This window comes from Nelusetta ayraudi, unplaced genomic scaffold (genome assembly GCF_046127955.1).
Source record: "Nelusetta ayraudi isolate G7.1 ecotype Tasmania unplaced genomic scaffold, CSIRO-AGI_Nayr_v1 ptg000094l, whole genome shotgun sequence".
NCBI classification, from domain to species: domain Eukaryota; kingdom Metazoa; phylum Chordata; class Actinopteri; order Tetraodontiformes; family Monacanthidae; genus Nelusetta; species Nelusetta ayraudi.
In genome coordinates this window covers 1,790,934-1,805,079 of record NW_027466144.1, presented here as the reverse complement: position 1 = coordinate 1,805,079, position 14,146 = coordinate 1,790,934, and the positions used below count along the sequence as shown (strand labels likewise).

The following is a 14,146-nucleotide window of genomic DNA, read 5'->3' as shown; positions in this document are numbered from 1 at the left end:
CTCCAACCCCGAAAACAACCCCCCTCCCGAGCCCCCATCCCCCACCTCCTCCGACCTCCTTGCTCCCCCCTTCCTCCTCCCACCCTCCCACGCACACACACACAAACATATATAACTCCCCGCTCCCTGCACGCAACAGCCAGTGAGGAAGCACGATCTCTGGCCAACAGGGCCGACCTGAAAATTCCAGAAAGCACCAAGAAGCAGCTGCGGATGTTGCTTTTTTTTTTCATGTCCGAGCGAGAGCGTGTGATCTCCGGGAGTTTATACGACGTTCCGAGGGGCCGGCCGCTGGTTTTGGGACTTGTATACGTTTCTCAGCACGTTTTTGAAGCCGAGCGTCAGGAAGTGATTACCAGCGCCGCCAGAAGACGTATATAAACGCTCAACGCGAAAGTGCAAACTTTCCGTCGAGTCATTTGGAGAAACCCTGTGTTTTGCAAAGAAAATGAAGGCAGGAGTTCCACTGGTCTGCCAAGAGATACAGCCTCACCTTCCAAAATATTGAAGCAGCGGAAGAGTTTTTTTTTTTTTTGCAACCCGAGCAGCAGATTCTGATACAAGTTAGAGCTGCAGTGTCGTACAGCTGGTGGCTATCTGACAAACTGTAGCGGTTTCTGTAAAAAAAAAAAAAAAGAACAAAGAAAAAAAGCCACGTTTACTTCAAAGTAAATTTATCTGGTTGTGATCTGCGAGGCTGTGATGTGTGTTTGGAAGTAACGTCAGAGCAACGTCAGAGGCCCGGCGCGTAAAATGTTCAATTAAAGTGCGCAAGCGTCGCTCGGAACACGAGCTGGAAGATAAATAGAGCCACGACTGGTGTATTTGAACGGAGCCTAAAAGTAAGTCAGTCAAGGTCAAGGTGGACCGAGGTTGGAAGGCTCCAATTATGTTCGGCCCCTGGAGGCAGAAAGCCTCGGCCTGCTGAGCGTGATGACAGCTGGACGGACGTGTGATCCGCCGGCCGTGAACACGCACTAAAAATGACTTCTGAAAAGAGGGGAAAAAAATAATCATCATGACTTTTTTTCAGAAGCCTTTTAAATAACACTGAAAAGATGCCACTTTTATTGATCAACTGTCTGCTGCATGTTCATGGGTAAAATAGCCAATAGGTTTTTGTTTTTTTTATATTTCTGAAAAAAAAAAAAGGAACTAAAAAGAAAAACCTCACTAAATATGTGACACATCTGGGCAATACGTGTAATTACTAAACTGGATTAACTGCTGCATCCAAAGCCACTGGAATGTGTGATATAACAGCGCACATGCAGTCTTCACAGCCAGGCAGCTCAGCACTGAGTGGGATTTGACGGATCAATGACTCGTCCAGCTCTGGGAAACGAGCGCTGCCGTTGCCTTTGGCTTATCGATCCGTATACATGCAGGCATGCTGTGACGTCAGCAGGCGTTGGAGGCCAGCGAGGGAAAGCATCATAAGGGAGGTAGAGCTGAACCACATCCTAGTGCGTTTCACCGTGAAATCAACGACATTGTTTCTTCTCGCTGTATCACTGCCAGCGCTTGAAAATAAATAAATAAATAAATAAATAAATACTCCCAATACGTCCTTTAAAAATGACCAGCATTCGATGCACACATTCCCATCACAACATTTCATCAACACCAGCGTCAGCTGTCAACTTGTTTTTTCTTTCCCACTACAACAAACCAACGTTCACGTCTGAGAATTTTCCTTAAAAAAAGTTTTTTCCTCGCCTGGATTGCTGCCAAATGCACAACGAGTGAGTTCTCAGAGAGAACTTCAAGTTCTGGTGGATCAAAACACAGAGAATTTCCCCACATGTCACAAGCACTGTATATTTTCAGCGTAATAAAAAAAAGGACTGGATCAGACTGGAGACGTCACGCTGGGCGTGATGTGACTGTGATTTGCATCTAATGAAAACCCCTGGGGCTCAGGAGCTGAAAAATCACTGACGTTACCTAGCTACAAAGGCGAGGCAGGCCGCCTGTAATTACCCACAGTAAAGGAAGAGCAGAAAGGGAGGAGGAGAGGAGGTGTAGACAGAGGGGCGGGAAAGGGAAAGGTTTCTTCACCTTTCAGGAGAATTTAAAGATCCGCCTTCGGTTTCCTCCGCGGCAGCATGCAGGGAAAATGACCACGACCTGCGCGAGCGAGGCCACGTGTGAAGGTCTGCGGTCAGCTTACCCGTCCCCAGATGTGAGGAGCCAGAGGAGCCAGGGAGAACTTGTCCAGCATGCCCAGCGGAATGAAAATCACCTCAGAGTTGCTGAGCACCGAGTGAACGCAAAGACCGGACGACTTGCGAGGAGTCGACATAAAGCACAGACAGAGCGGCAGGTCCGGCGGCCGCCGAGCGCCAGGCCATTCACGCTCACTGAGCACATCGACGCATCGACGCAGCGGCTGGTCCTGCATGGAGTCACCGCGGGGGGGTGGGGTGGGGTGGGGGGGGGGGGAGCTTCCATCATCTTGCGAACTGGAGAACTGTTGCCAATGCAGTCAAGCACGTGTGGGCAGTCGGTGCAGTTGATGGCAGTGAGAGGTTCTCATTACAATACTCTTGTCTGCGGTTTAATCCGCAGCAACTTCCTTGTCCACCTGGATCAATAATGTGATGTTATGTGCAGAGTAAAAGGTTGAAACTTGATCTTGACTGAGCGCTCTCTCAATAAAGACTTGACAACTTTTGACAACAACCAGACATGAGCAGCTATATATATTTATCTCGATGCGTTAACTGCCGCGTGGTGCACAGTATACATCAGTGCAGGAGAACTGCTCCACACTGCACACCACAGTATGGATCAGGGTTGATTGCTTCCGGCCGACTTTATCCTCTCTGTTTGCAGCGACTGCATCTGTCATCAAAACAGACTCAAATCTCCTTCTGCACTTCAAACAGTCCAGGGTTTAGACTGCAAGAAACAGCTCACAAAAAACTTAGCCTGAACCTTTTTTTCCTCCACCGATGTTTCAGTAGACAAGGTAATATTAAAGAGTGCTGAACAGCCGCGTTTCCTTGCACTCTTCCCCTAATCTGACTGTTCTTTTGTGAATTATTGGATAAGCTTAAAAGGTTTCAAAGGTCTGCTGTTGTCCCCTAATAGCATTTTGGAATGATGCGTTCACTGCCTCTCTTGGTTATATCATGCATCCAGACGAGGACATGCATGGCGCAGCGGTTATGAAATTAATAAACATGGCGATGCACCAAAAAGAGGAGTTAAAAACAAAACACAACAGGATTATTTTTGGCTCGACATGGAAATAATCATAACCAATATATAAATACAGGTAAACACAAATGAAGAATGCATTAAAAGTGCGTGACACTCGTATGAGGAAAATAATCTGCATCGGTCTACACAGTCGGGATCAAGTTACAAGAAGCGACTTTTTAGAACAAAGTTTCGACACAACACAAAGATTCACAATCATGACAACCAGCTCTCACTTCCTTCCTTCCTCACCAACAGCACAAAGCAACAACAACCCAGCTGTACTAGAACTATTGGAGCATTTCTGAGGAGAAAAATACATGTTATAATAAACTGTGATGCCCGGAAAGCCAGGAAAACCACTTGCAAAAAGCATCCATGAAACAAGAAAGCAAGTTAGCAGGACAGCTAAAAGCAAAAGCTCTGGGTTCACAAGTCAGCAGCCAAATTACACAAAACAAGACCAAGTTGCTTGTTTCCACCATTTGTTCTCTTTTCTTTTTCTTTTATTTTTTTTTACCTTTGGCTTCTTAGACATTCTGGTTCCCCCTCAACGCCCGAGACACCTGTGTCGCCTCTCCGCTCCACAGCCACTCTAATGAATTATGCAAATCCCCTGGTTTTGTTCAGAGTACCATGACCCAGGAGTGCAAGCAGCTGACGCCTGGCATGAAAAATAAATAAATAAATAAACAAAAGCCAGCCTCTCTAATGCCGTCATAGAGGGGATAAAGCCGACTGCTGCGTTACCTGGCAGAGCCGCTGTTAGACACCAGCAGCAGCGGCCGGGGTGACGTCTGAGAGAGGCGAGAGGAGACGCCGTCGCCCTCCGGTGTCATGAGGAAATCTCCCGGGGTGGATCGCATTTGCACGCGCAATGACAGCGCGCACGCAAACACACACACGAGCAGCGGAATGCTTGAAGCTCAAGTGTTTTCCTACAGCTGCTGGCAAAGGCATTAAGATTTAATTTGATCGTCCGGACAGAGTGACGAGCCGCCTCTGTGGCAGACGGAAAACGTGCACACGCCAGACGCACAAACTCGGCCGCAACACCCCCGTCAGGTCACACTGGGTGCTTTCACAGTCGTCTTTGGGCGTTGCTGGAGAGCCTGCGCGGCCGCTAAGCTGCGGGGCTGCTGACCGCCGTAGTAGAACATGTGACCTCTTGCAGCTGGATGTCTGCGACCAGATCGACTAGTCAGGCAGAAACGGCACCATCTGGATACTTAATCCGCCCTGGTGCTGCCTGCCAGCCCGGCCGCCCTGCGATTACGAACGTGGCCATCGGAGTCATTAGGCTTATTGGATGGACGGACAGATACCTGGCATCATTGCAATGCAGCCGCGTTGCAGAAAAACTGCTTTTTACGTGCAAAAACAAAAATCCTACACATGGAGGTGGGGGTGGGTGGAGAGTCCACTCTCATTTATAACCAGCAACTGAGGAGCAGAAATGTTTGGGCTCAAAATACGCTAAGCAACATCCCAGTGATGTCCACTGAGAACAGACCGTTCTCACAGAAACGCTTCGTCTCATAAAAAGGTATTTAGAAGTTTTCCAGTTATCTTCAGGCTCTTTCGTTGCAAACCAATATTTGTGGCCTGGTAAGTCACTTCAGCGCCGACTATTTGGTGTGGGCTATGGGTTCATGATGGCATGGCAGCAGTGGGACATATGCCCCATATGGGTGAAGCTCAGAGCAAGAAAAAAAAATACATGAATAAAATGGGGCAGCGCTTCCCTCAGGAGGGAAAAAAAAAAACCCAAGCCTGTTTATGCACATGTGCACGTGTGCGATTTACTGGGCGAAAAAATGCAACTTTTGGCGTATGAAATGAGAGCACAACCAATGATGTGCACAGTGGTTTCATTTGAGAGGGACGACAACAGTAACTGGAGTGAGTTGACTGCATGAAGATGCAAAAAAAGTAAAAAAAAAAAAAAAAAAAAAAGAGCGCTCAATGATTTTCAGGCAAACAAAACCTGTGCGAGCACACACAGAGCAAACTGAGCAGGTACGGTAGTACTCCACCTCCACCTCCACCTCCACCCTCCTGCACATCCCCACCCCTCCCCATCCTGGCCCACTTCATCCCAGCATAGCCACGCTCTCTCTCACTAATCTCTCCTGATCAGTTTACACTGGCAAAGAGTCAGATATCAAATGCACACGTGTTGGCAAAGCACGCAGCTGCATCATGGAAAACGCCACACCTCACCTTCCTCACATCACAACTGCAATCCAACTCCAGCAGACACCTCTGCTCGGCCGCTATCGCGACGCGCGACTCGAACCTGCCGGCGGCTTTCGGAGTTGGAAGAGCAGCAGATTTCATAAAGTAGACATGTAGTAGGTTGTGGGTTATATAATACCTAAAGCTCTAAGCTCCTCTTTGGAATGGTCACTGGGCACAGGGGCATCAAACGCCAGCGCTGTAATAGTCTCGGCGTAATCTGCTCAACCAGTGAATCCCCTCACAGAGTTGCGTCGCAGAGACTCGACTGCACTTGGATCACTTGAACTGAAAAAATAACCAGCCAACGTGTTGAAAGTCACACATGAACACAGACAACCTCACTTACCCACGAGACATTTTTGTTCTTGGCGTGTTTGATCATGGCAACGCCAGCGGGGGAGCCTCCCCCTCCCACCTCCTCCTCAGCGGCGGAGGCGAGCGGCCGGAGGGCACGGCGCCGCGCTCAGCCGCAGATCATCGTTGCTCCTGCACACACGCCGGCCCCAGACGCCTGATCCGTGCGACCGCAGCATCTGTGCGCGGGATCAGAGCGCCAGGCGGGAGGCGGGCGGAGAAAGTTTTCCTTCCCGCTGCTGTGAAAAAAACTTAAAAGCAAAAAAAACCCAAAAAACCACAGAGGTTGCTCCGATATTATCCAGTAAAGTCTCCTGTTTCCCACCCGGACAGCCCACGGTAACCTGATGGACTGATTATGTATTCACGCCGATTATGAATATGAAACATCCCGGCAGGTTTAACCCCGCCCTGCTGAGACTTAGCACGTGCCCAATCGCAGAGCAGATCTTGGCGGGCAGCTCCCGAGGGCGATCTCACAGAGGCGCCGCATCTCGGGAGGGACGGGCCGCCGCTCTCCAGAGACTGGCAGGTCACTAAAAATATACACACAATGCAAAAGCTAAAACAAAACAGGAGGGGAATAAAAAAAAAACAGACAACCTAAAGACACCGACGGCCTCCTCGTTCGATTTGACCGTTCAGCGACTTTCCCTGCTCCTCCGTCGTCTAATTTTCTGTCCTCTCCGAAATAATCTCACTTCCCTCCGTCCTGCCTTCTCCAGGGTGCTTTGCCGCGCCCGGCTGCCACCTGTTGTCATGGTGCATCGCCTGCTTGGAGACCGGCGGCGTGATGGAGCAAAAGACGTCGCCTGAAAATAGAATTCTCTCACCGAGTCTTTTAAAAGAAATGAGACACTCAAGAAGCCCAAAAGAAAACTGGATTTTTATTTTTAGGTCAAACACAATGGAATGTAAATATTGTAATAATTATTTCTTTTTAGACCAATGAAGTGAAATCAGATAATTTTTTACGGCCACCCTGAAGCCTCAGCACCGTGGTTGGAAAACACTGCTTTAACACACCGTGCGATGGCCGTAATTAAGGCGCAATCTGCTGAGCAGGGGAGCAGAAGCGAGACCTTGCGCAGCTCATGTTCCATTTTTAAACGTCATTCCTGTAATTAATTGTCTCTCGTCTCCATATGGGCCGGCGGCCCTCCTCGGGTGCCGCTCCCCGCCGTTAATTGGCTTCCGAGAACATCTGCTCCTGGTTTTAGGTGACGCTCGGCTCGTCCGAGGCGGACGCTTAATGAGGCCGAGACATCAACTCCGTAACGGAAGCAACGTTTCCCATTTGTTTAACAGCCGATGTGACGCCGTGCACGGCCAGTTCCCGGGGAGGAGGCGTCGCTGCACCGTGTGGGAATTTAGGCCGTTAAATTGGACCGTACAGAAGCTAGAATTGAACTTTGCGTCAGGGCGCTACGTCTCTCCGACGCTACCAACGTCGTGTGCGAAGCGACGCTTCATAATAAACAGAATCAGCCAACAGATTGAGGCGGGAAGTCTCTCACGAAAACAGACGACTGCTTTGCGCCGATAGCAGCGCAGCAGCCAGCGCAGCCACGTCTCCCAGCTAAAATTAACACTCGCCAGAGGGAGCGCACCGAATCGGAAGCGACGGGCTCATCCGCCCACTTCACGCTGCAGACGTGCGATTCCTCCAGACTCTCTATTGACCATCAAGAGGACGATGCTTTAAGGCGCGGGTGTGAAATCTGAAGTTTGGGAAATAATAGTTAGGGTGAGGGGCTGGGAACGCTGCTGTGGCAATTATGACTTATTATTAAACTTGGACTGGCAAAGGCCCGTCATACACACGCATGCACCCAGACCCATAGAGGATACAATGTCACTGACATCAGTCTTTCCAGTGCGTGACACCACGCTCTCCTTGGGCCTTTGCAGGTATACATCACACTTTCCAGAGCCGCACGGCGAGAACACGGATTATGTACAATCCGTAAAACAAAGTCCGCCCCAGTGCGCGACATTCCATGACTGAATCTGTGGCCAATTATCGGCTCGCTTTTCGGACGGTTCCATATTTCCTGGAAAAGCACAGCGGCAGCCAGGGAAACCCCGCTGCAGTGGGCCGGAGGAGGGAGGCGGAGGGATGGGAGGTCCTAATCGGACCATCCAACTATTCAATTCCATTCAATCGTGCTCTCGGACGACACTTCCCGTTAGGAGGCCGATCCTGGTCTGTCTGCGAGCCGGGGACCAGAGCAGCCTGCTGTCTCCAATTAGCCGGCCGGAGCGTTTGAGTCTGGCCACGAACTTTGTCCTGCATCGTCCCATCCGGCCAGGTCTCCGTGCTCGGCATTCTGTGCCAGCGGAATTGTGTTCCGCCCCATTTGTGGTGTAAACCCCCCCCCCCCCAAAAAAAAACAAAACAAAACCACCAGCTCCATATTGGAAACATGTGAGAGGGGCCGTCATAGAAGGAGTCATAAGTGCACTGGGTTTGCGTTCAGGGGGAAAAGAAAAAAAGCTCCCACCATCGAGCCACTGATTTGAATTTCAACTTGCAGACAGTGGCTTTGCAAGCCACCACACAGACCAGTTTTCAGTTACAGTCCCGTCCCCCCCCCAGCAAACACTACTCACGCTTGGCCAGGACCGTCCAGTGTCAAGTATCAACAGCTGGTCCTGGACTAATCCACTCATCAGTTAAATTACAGCTTAGCCGCTCCAGTACAGCGCAGTAAAATGTTGATACAGCCTACTGCGGCGTGTGCACGCGTACCAGAAGATTGTGCAGCCTAATTACTGCAGCCTGCACGGCGGCGCAAGCGTTTTTTTTCCTCCTCTTCAACAACATCTGGGGATGAAGTTTGGCCCCGTTGGGCCCCCCCCCCGACCCAGTAAGAAGCCGGGACCTGAAAAGTCCACATTTCTCAACACGATGAGTCAAGAGATCTTGGAGCTTTTTTCAAAGGCTCTCTTTTTTTTTTTTTTACGAACAGCTGCCTTTATTCTTTTGCCAGGACACAAGTGCATCATTATTGGCAGTGGTTGGCGGTGAAGTGTCAAAACTGTGGAGAAATGCATTTTGCCTCATGTGTTGTGGTGCAGTAAAAAAAAAAAAAACACAGGCAACAACAACAACAACAACAAAAAAAATCTCATCCACTCTCTTTGCATGCAATGAGTTTCTGGTTTTCACGAGCAGTGCAAGCGCATGATGATGGTGCAATGTGGCCCTCTAGTGTTCAAACTCAGCTCAAACTCAATAAAATACCAATCTCGCCCCATCCGACTGTTGAAATTGCAGCCAACACAGCCAACAGCCGCCTGGTCGCTGCCCTTCATCATCCTCCCCGGCAGCAACAGACAATGATGTTGCAGGCAGCGTGTGCCTTCAAAACAGCCTGAGCGCGGCGTCCAGAGCCCAGAATAAATACCAAATAAAAGATTCATCGCGTCTGGCTGCAAAGAGGGCGGCTCTGCGGGGAAGCTGTCGGACGAGCGGCCGGTGAAATATCGCAGCCCGATGCTGCGGCAGTCGGAGCTTTTCCAGAACGGAGGCGTAGCAACCGAGGAAGAGGTGGGATGGGTGGGGACGGGGGGGCTGGCAGGTGTCCACCAGCCATTCAGTGCGGTGCTTTGAAGCAAGAGGAAGAAAAAAGGCACGAGTGAAGTTGAGGTTGTTTTGAAGTCGCACCTGCGTGGATCGTCTCTGAATTATTCATCTGCTACTAAAAAAAAAAAACAATTAACGGCGACAAAAACATCAATTCCAGCTGCCCAGCAACCGTCGGCTTCACCTTTCATCCCCTTCACATGTGCCTCTCTTTTCTCCAACCCCCCCTGGAGATAAATCAGCATCACACTCACACACTTACTCACATATGGAAGCTGTGCTTTCCGCCGATTGCCCAGCCCACAGCACGGCATGAAGGGGACCAGGGCGGGGGGGCGGGTGGGGAGTGGGGAGGGAGGGACGCCCGTCTCACATCACAGACTCCCCAGCATCCTCAGCCCTGCTCCATGGCTGCGCCCTGACCCGCTCAGGGAGAGCGAGAGTCCGGTTCCTTCATCAGCAACTTCTTCTGTGCACAATCCTCAAAGAAAAAACCCAGAAAAAAAAAACAAAAGTGCAAAACACTAAAATCCGCTCCTCTTCCTCCTTCTCATCCTCTGCTCGTCTTCAGGCTGTTGCTGCAGAGTCCTCAGCCGGGCTGTTCACCCCCACCCTCCACCCCACCCCAAATCTCCAGCTGCTCCAATAGACCCTCAGAGCTGCCAAGTCCTCTGCAGTGCTGTGCCGTGCACTCTGTGGTAGTGGTGGAGGAGCAGGAGGAGGAGGAGGAGGAGGAGGGCAACACTTGAGCTCCAGTCAGGATGCTGGTGGTTTCACACAAGCTGCTCATCATCATCAGCATCACGTATGAGTTCCTTCTCGCCGGTGTGGAGGAGGAGGAGGAGGAGGAGGTGGAGCTCCTGGTGTCCTTTGACGACCGCTGTCCCTCGCTTCCTAATGGAAGCCCCCCCCCACCCCACCCCCACCCGTCCATCCAGGGTTCAATCTGCTTTAAAAGCTTGTGGCAAATACTCAGGAACCTCCCCTCCCCTCCCCTCCCCTCCATGGACTTTATTCCTTCTCTTCCTTAAACATCTCAGATTCTCTCCCTGATTTTGAGTTTCACCTCTCAAAAAATTTTTGCGCGACCTTGCCTGACTTTTAACCTCTTTCTTGAGGTCAAACGTGGCAGACGGAGCCACTGTTTCTACAGTACAGTGCAGTGCAGGGTCGGTTTCAGAGTCGCCGGCTGTCACCCGGTCATGACAGACTGCGTGCCGACTGCTGCCCGCCCCTCACACGCATCCTCCCCACCCTCAGCGCATCCAGGTGATTGAGTGACACGGAGCCTCGCTGCTGCGTCGTAATTACCATGTCGGCGAACACACACACACACACACACACACACACACACACACACACACACACACACACACACACACACACACACACACACACACACACACACACACACACACACACACACACACACACACACACACCACTGAAGGCTGCAGAGGTAAAACTCCACTGGCTCATCGAGCCACGGCTCGGCTGCGGCTCTGTATGCAGGTGATCTCGAAGTCCACTTCCCAACAAAAAGTATTTATGGGGTGAAATATTAAAAAGGAACTTAATAAAACTGACTTAAAGCAACACATTTCTTTGGAATTGTTGTTTTTGTTGTTACTTTCTGTACTTTCAATGGTTTGAATTAAATTTCTGAATAAAGTTGTTGAAGAGCTCTCTTTACAAATGAAAATTCAAAAAGAAAGGTTATCGTTCATAAGCTATAAATAGCTCCAGCACACACTGCGGCTGGACGGTCTGCAGAATTAGTTCTCGGTGGGAAAAAAAAAAAAAAAAAAAGTACAGACGTTATGCAACCTGTTATAACACTTTGTGCTCATCAGCGATGGTGTCGGCAGCGGTACATCTCCCGCTCAGGCCAGACACGTACATAAATCTGGCGGCTGCATTGATCTGAGGAACCGTCTTTGGCTGTTTTTGTCCCTCTTTACTGCCAATAACTCAGCGGATGACACGTGGCTGCAGTGATGGAGAGGCGTCATCAAAAACACAGCTGAGAGAGTTTTTAAGTGACACACACACACACACACACACACACACACACACACACACACACACACACACACACACACACACACACACACACACACACACACACACACACACACACACACAGCTTAAAAACAAACGAAAGAAGTCGCTGGAAAGGATTGCATCTTCAAACGTAAACTCTGAGAGCCTTTAGCTCCCCCTACTGGCTACGATGATGAAACACCACTTTTATTTTATTTTTTTTTATTTGGCAACTCTGAATTAAGTAGCCAATGCAACTCAGTTTGCCACTAGGTGGCAGTCGTATGCTTTTCATTAAGGCACACGTTGCTGCACTTGTTAAAATGTGAAAAGTATGAAAGCTCATGAAGAATTATTGAGGTTAAATTTTACATATAGTAGAAATGGCTTTGGCAAACACCTCTGCAGGCTAAACATGATGTGTTCTTCACTCCTACTGTACAGACTCTTGATGCATCCACACACAGCTATGGGGTTGGGTGCGCTATCAGTGAGCCGTAGACCCGGAGCTGCTTCCTGCCCCTGGCGATGCGTCTCAGAGAGCCTCTCACCACCTACTTCTTCCAAAGTGCAACAATGTGCTGCAGTGTAAAACACATTCACGCAGAGTCAGAGGTGATGAAGGCAGAAAGAAGCTGGCAAACATTCGTATGCGTGAGTGGGAGGCGGCGGAGGGCTAATTGTGACATAATGCCTGCGTTATGTAATGTACAGTTTTACACCAGCGTGCAGCAAGAGGCCCTCGGAAAACTCTCTCAGCCCGGCTCCAGACGTTTGTCGGAGCCTTTTGCAAATTTGTGCAGGGAGGCTTTGATGCAGGACATCAAACACCTCAACCAGGGAGCGCAAACTGACATCCTCGGTGAAGGCACTTCAGACGCAGGCGTTTATTTTAAGGAGAAGTGGCTCAGAGTCTCATCTCCAGAGATCCAACAGTTTACAAAGCCTTTCCTTTTTTTGAATGTCGCCATTTAAAAGACTCACTTTTGCAGACTTGCTTTTCACCGGGTCGAGCCCGCGTTTAATCCTGTTTTTTTTTTTTTTTTGCCCTCGGCTTTGTAAAGCACTTTGTTAATTCTGTTTTTAGCAAAGCGCTATATAAAGAAAGTTTATTATTATTCAGGGTCAGGGGGTCTGAATCGCTTCCCAGGATGCATTAGGCACCCAGCAGCCTCTCTATACACATTTCAGTCTGCAGAAGGGACAATCGCACACATACACACACCTACAGGGGTAGTTTCCAGCTGGTGTCAACATACTGGTGGCGATTACACCTGAAATATATATTAAAAAAAAAATCACACCAATCAATGTCATGAGAGCCACGGATGGGGAAACCAGACGTACACCGACTAGACTGCTGGCTGCTCTGTGCTCAGCTACTCTAAACCAGCTCTCTACTCCGCTTTATCTTCCCTCTATCTGAAAAAATAAGGAAGAAAAACAGCTTGATGTGTTTGTTTTGTCTCCAGAAGTGGAATCAAGCTCATCACGAGAACAGAGACTTGCTGCTCAAAGGCTGACAGACGGCAGGTGGCGAAAAACAAAATGTTTTCCATGTTGAAGACACTCTCTCCGTTCACACTGCGCCACCAGGAAGCCGCCTCTGCAGAAGCCAAAACAAACCATCTACTCCATGTTGGAAGTTTTTCTTTTGATGTCTTGATGACAGCGCTGCCCTTTTCTCAATGGAGAGCCGAGTTTCAGCGGCGACGCTGCTCCCTCGACTCCCACGGCTATGCGGTCGGGTCCGACGTGGACCTTCTCCCTTCCCAGCCTCCTCCGTCCTCCCCCAGGCACCGGGCCTCGACGATGGGGAAAGTCTCTCATTGGTTCCCTCCACACCTACTCACTGTCTGACCTTTGCCCTCCACTGGTGCTAGCATGAGTCAGTGCGTCTCCAAGGAGCTGCTGGAGAGTGGTCAACGGGAACGTCGCTCCTCTGATGCGCCGACGCTTCTGCGCATCGATCCCTAAGGCGACCTGGACACGTTGTTCTGAAGGCCTGCGGCAAAATGCCAGACTTTCAAAATTAAAAAAGAAAAAAAAACAAGACAAGCAAGAGGCCAGACAGTGGGGGAAGACGCAATATACAAGACCACTTGTCAGAGCCTCATATCCGCTCATGCAAACACTCCGCCGTAGACAGCGGCTGTCACTTGCTAGTTGACGGCGAGGAGAGGAAAACCAAAACAGTGCGACAGCGATGTTGAAAGATTCAAACCAAACCAAAAAGCTTTGACAGACACGCAGCGAGAGCGCCACCTAAAAAAAAGATTTACACTTTTGTTCCCAGCGAGTTGTTGTTTGTAAAGCGGCCGTGGCGCTACCATCACCCCCTTCTTCTGAGGAAAAGTGAAAATAGCCACAGGCCCCCCGATGATGAAGCACGAGGGCGAGCGAAATAAGGTCAGGCTGGAAGCGCCAGTTGTGATAACACAAATGAAAAGCACTATTTACATCACTATCCAAACAGACTGGATGTTACTGGAAGGGCTGCTATTCCCGGGGCCCTCTGGCGGCAAATATCTCAGAGAGGAGATTTCTCGCGAGGCATGCGAGGGCCTCGCCGACCCCGACCCATCAATCCTGCAATTTTCCCTCGTCGTGGTGCAACCTCTAACTTCAGTGGCTGTTTCTGAAGAACAAAGTGGACACTCGCAGTACAACCGAGTTCACCTGCCGTGACTCAGCCGGGGGCAACTCGTCATT

The 14,146-nt window shown here is 49.9% G+C and overlaps 1 protein-coding gene across 4 annotated transcripts in view; it reads right to left on the bottom strand.

Moving 5' to 3' along the window:
- cacnb2a (calcium channel, voltage-dependent, beta 2a) overlaps positions 1 to 14,146 on the bottom strand; it is a 37,461-nt gene that overhangs the window by 19,475 nt on the left and 3,840 nt on the right. Inside the window, exon 1 of one of the 4 annotated variants that reach the window (XM_076047521.1) lies at positions 9,658 to 9,966. The exons of 2 other annotated variants lie outside the window; for them this stretch is intronic. In XM_076047521.1, the coding sequence (XP_075903636.1) occupies positions 9,658 to 9,705 (48 nt within the window). In that variant the 5' untranslated portion in view covers positions 9,706 to 9,966. Of the gene's footprint in view, positions 1 to 3,727; positions 3,788 to 9,657; positions 9,967 to 14,146 lie in introns of those variants that run through there. One more of the 4 variants, XM_076047523.1, reaches the window with a different exon arrangement.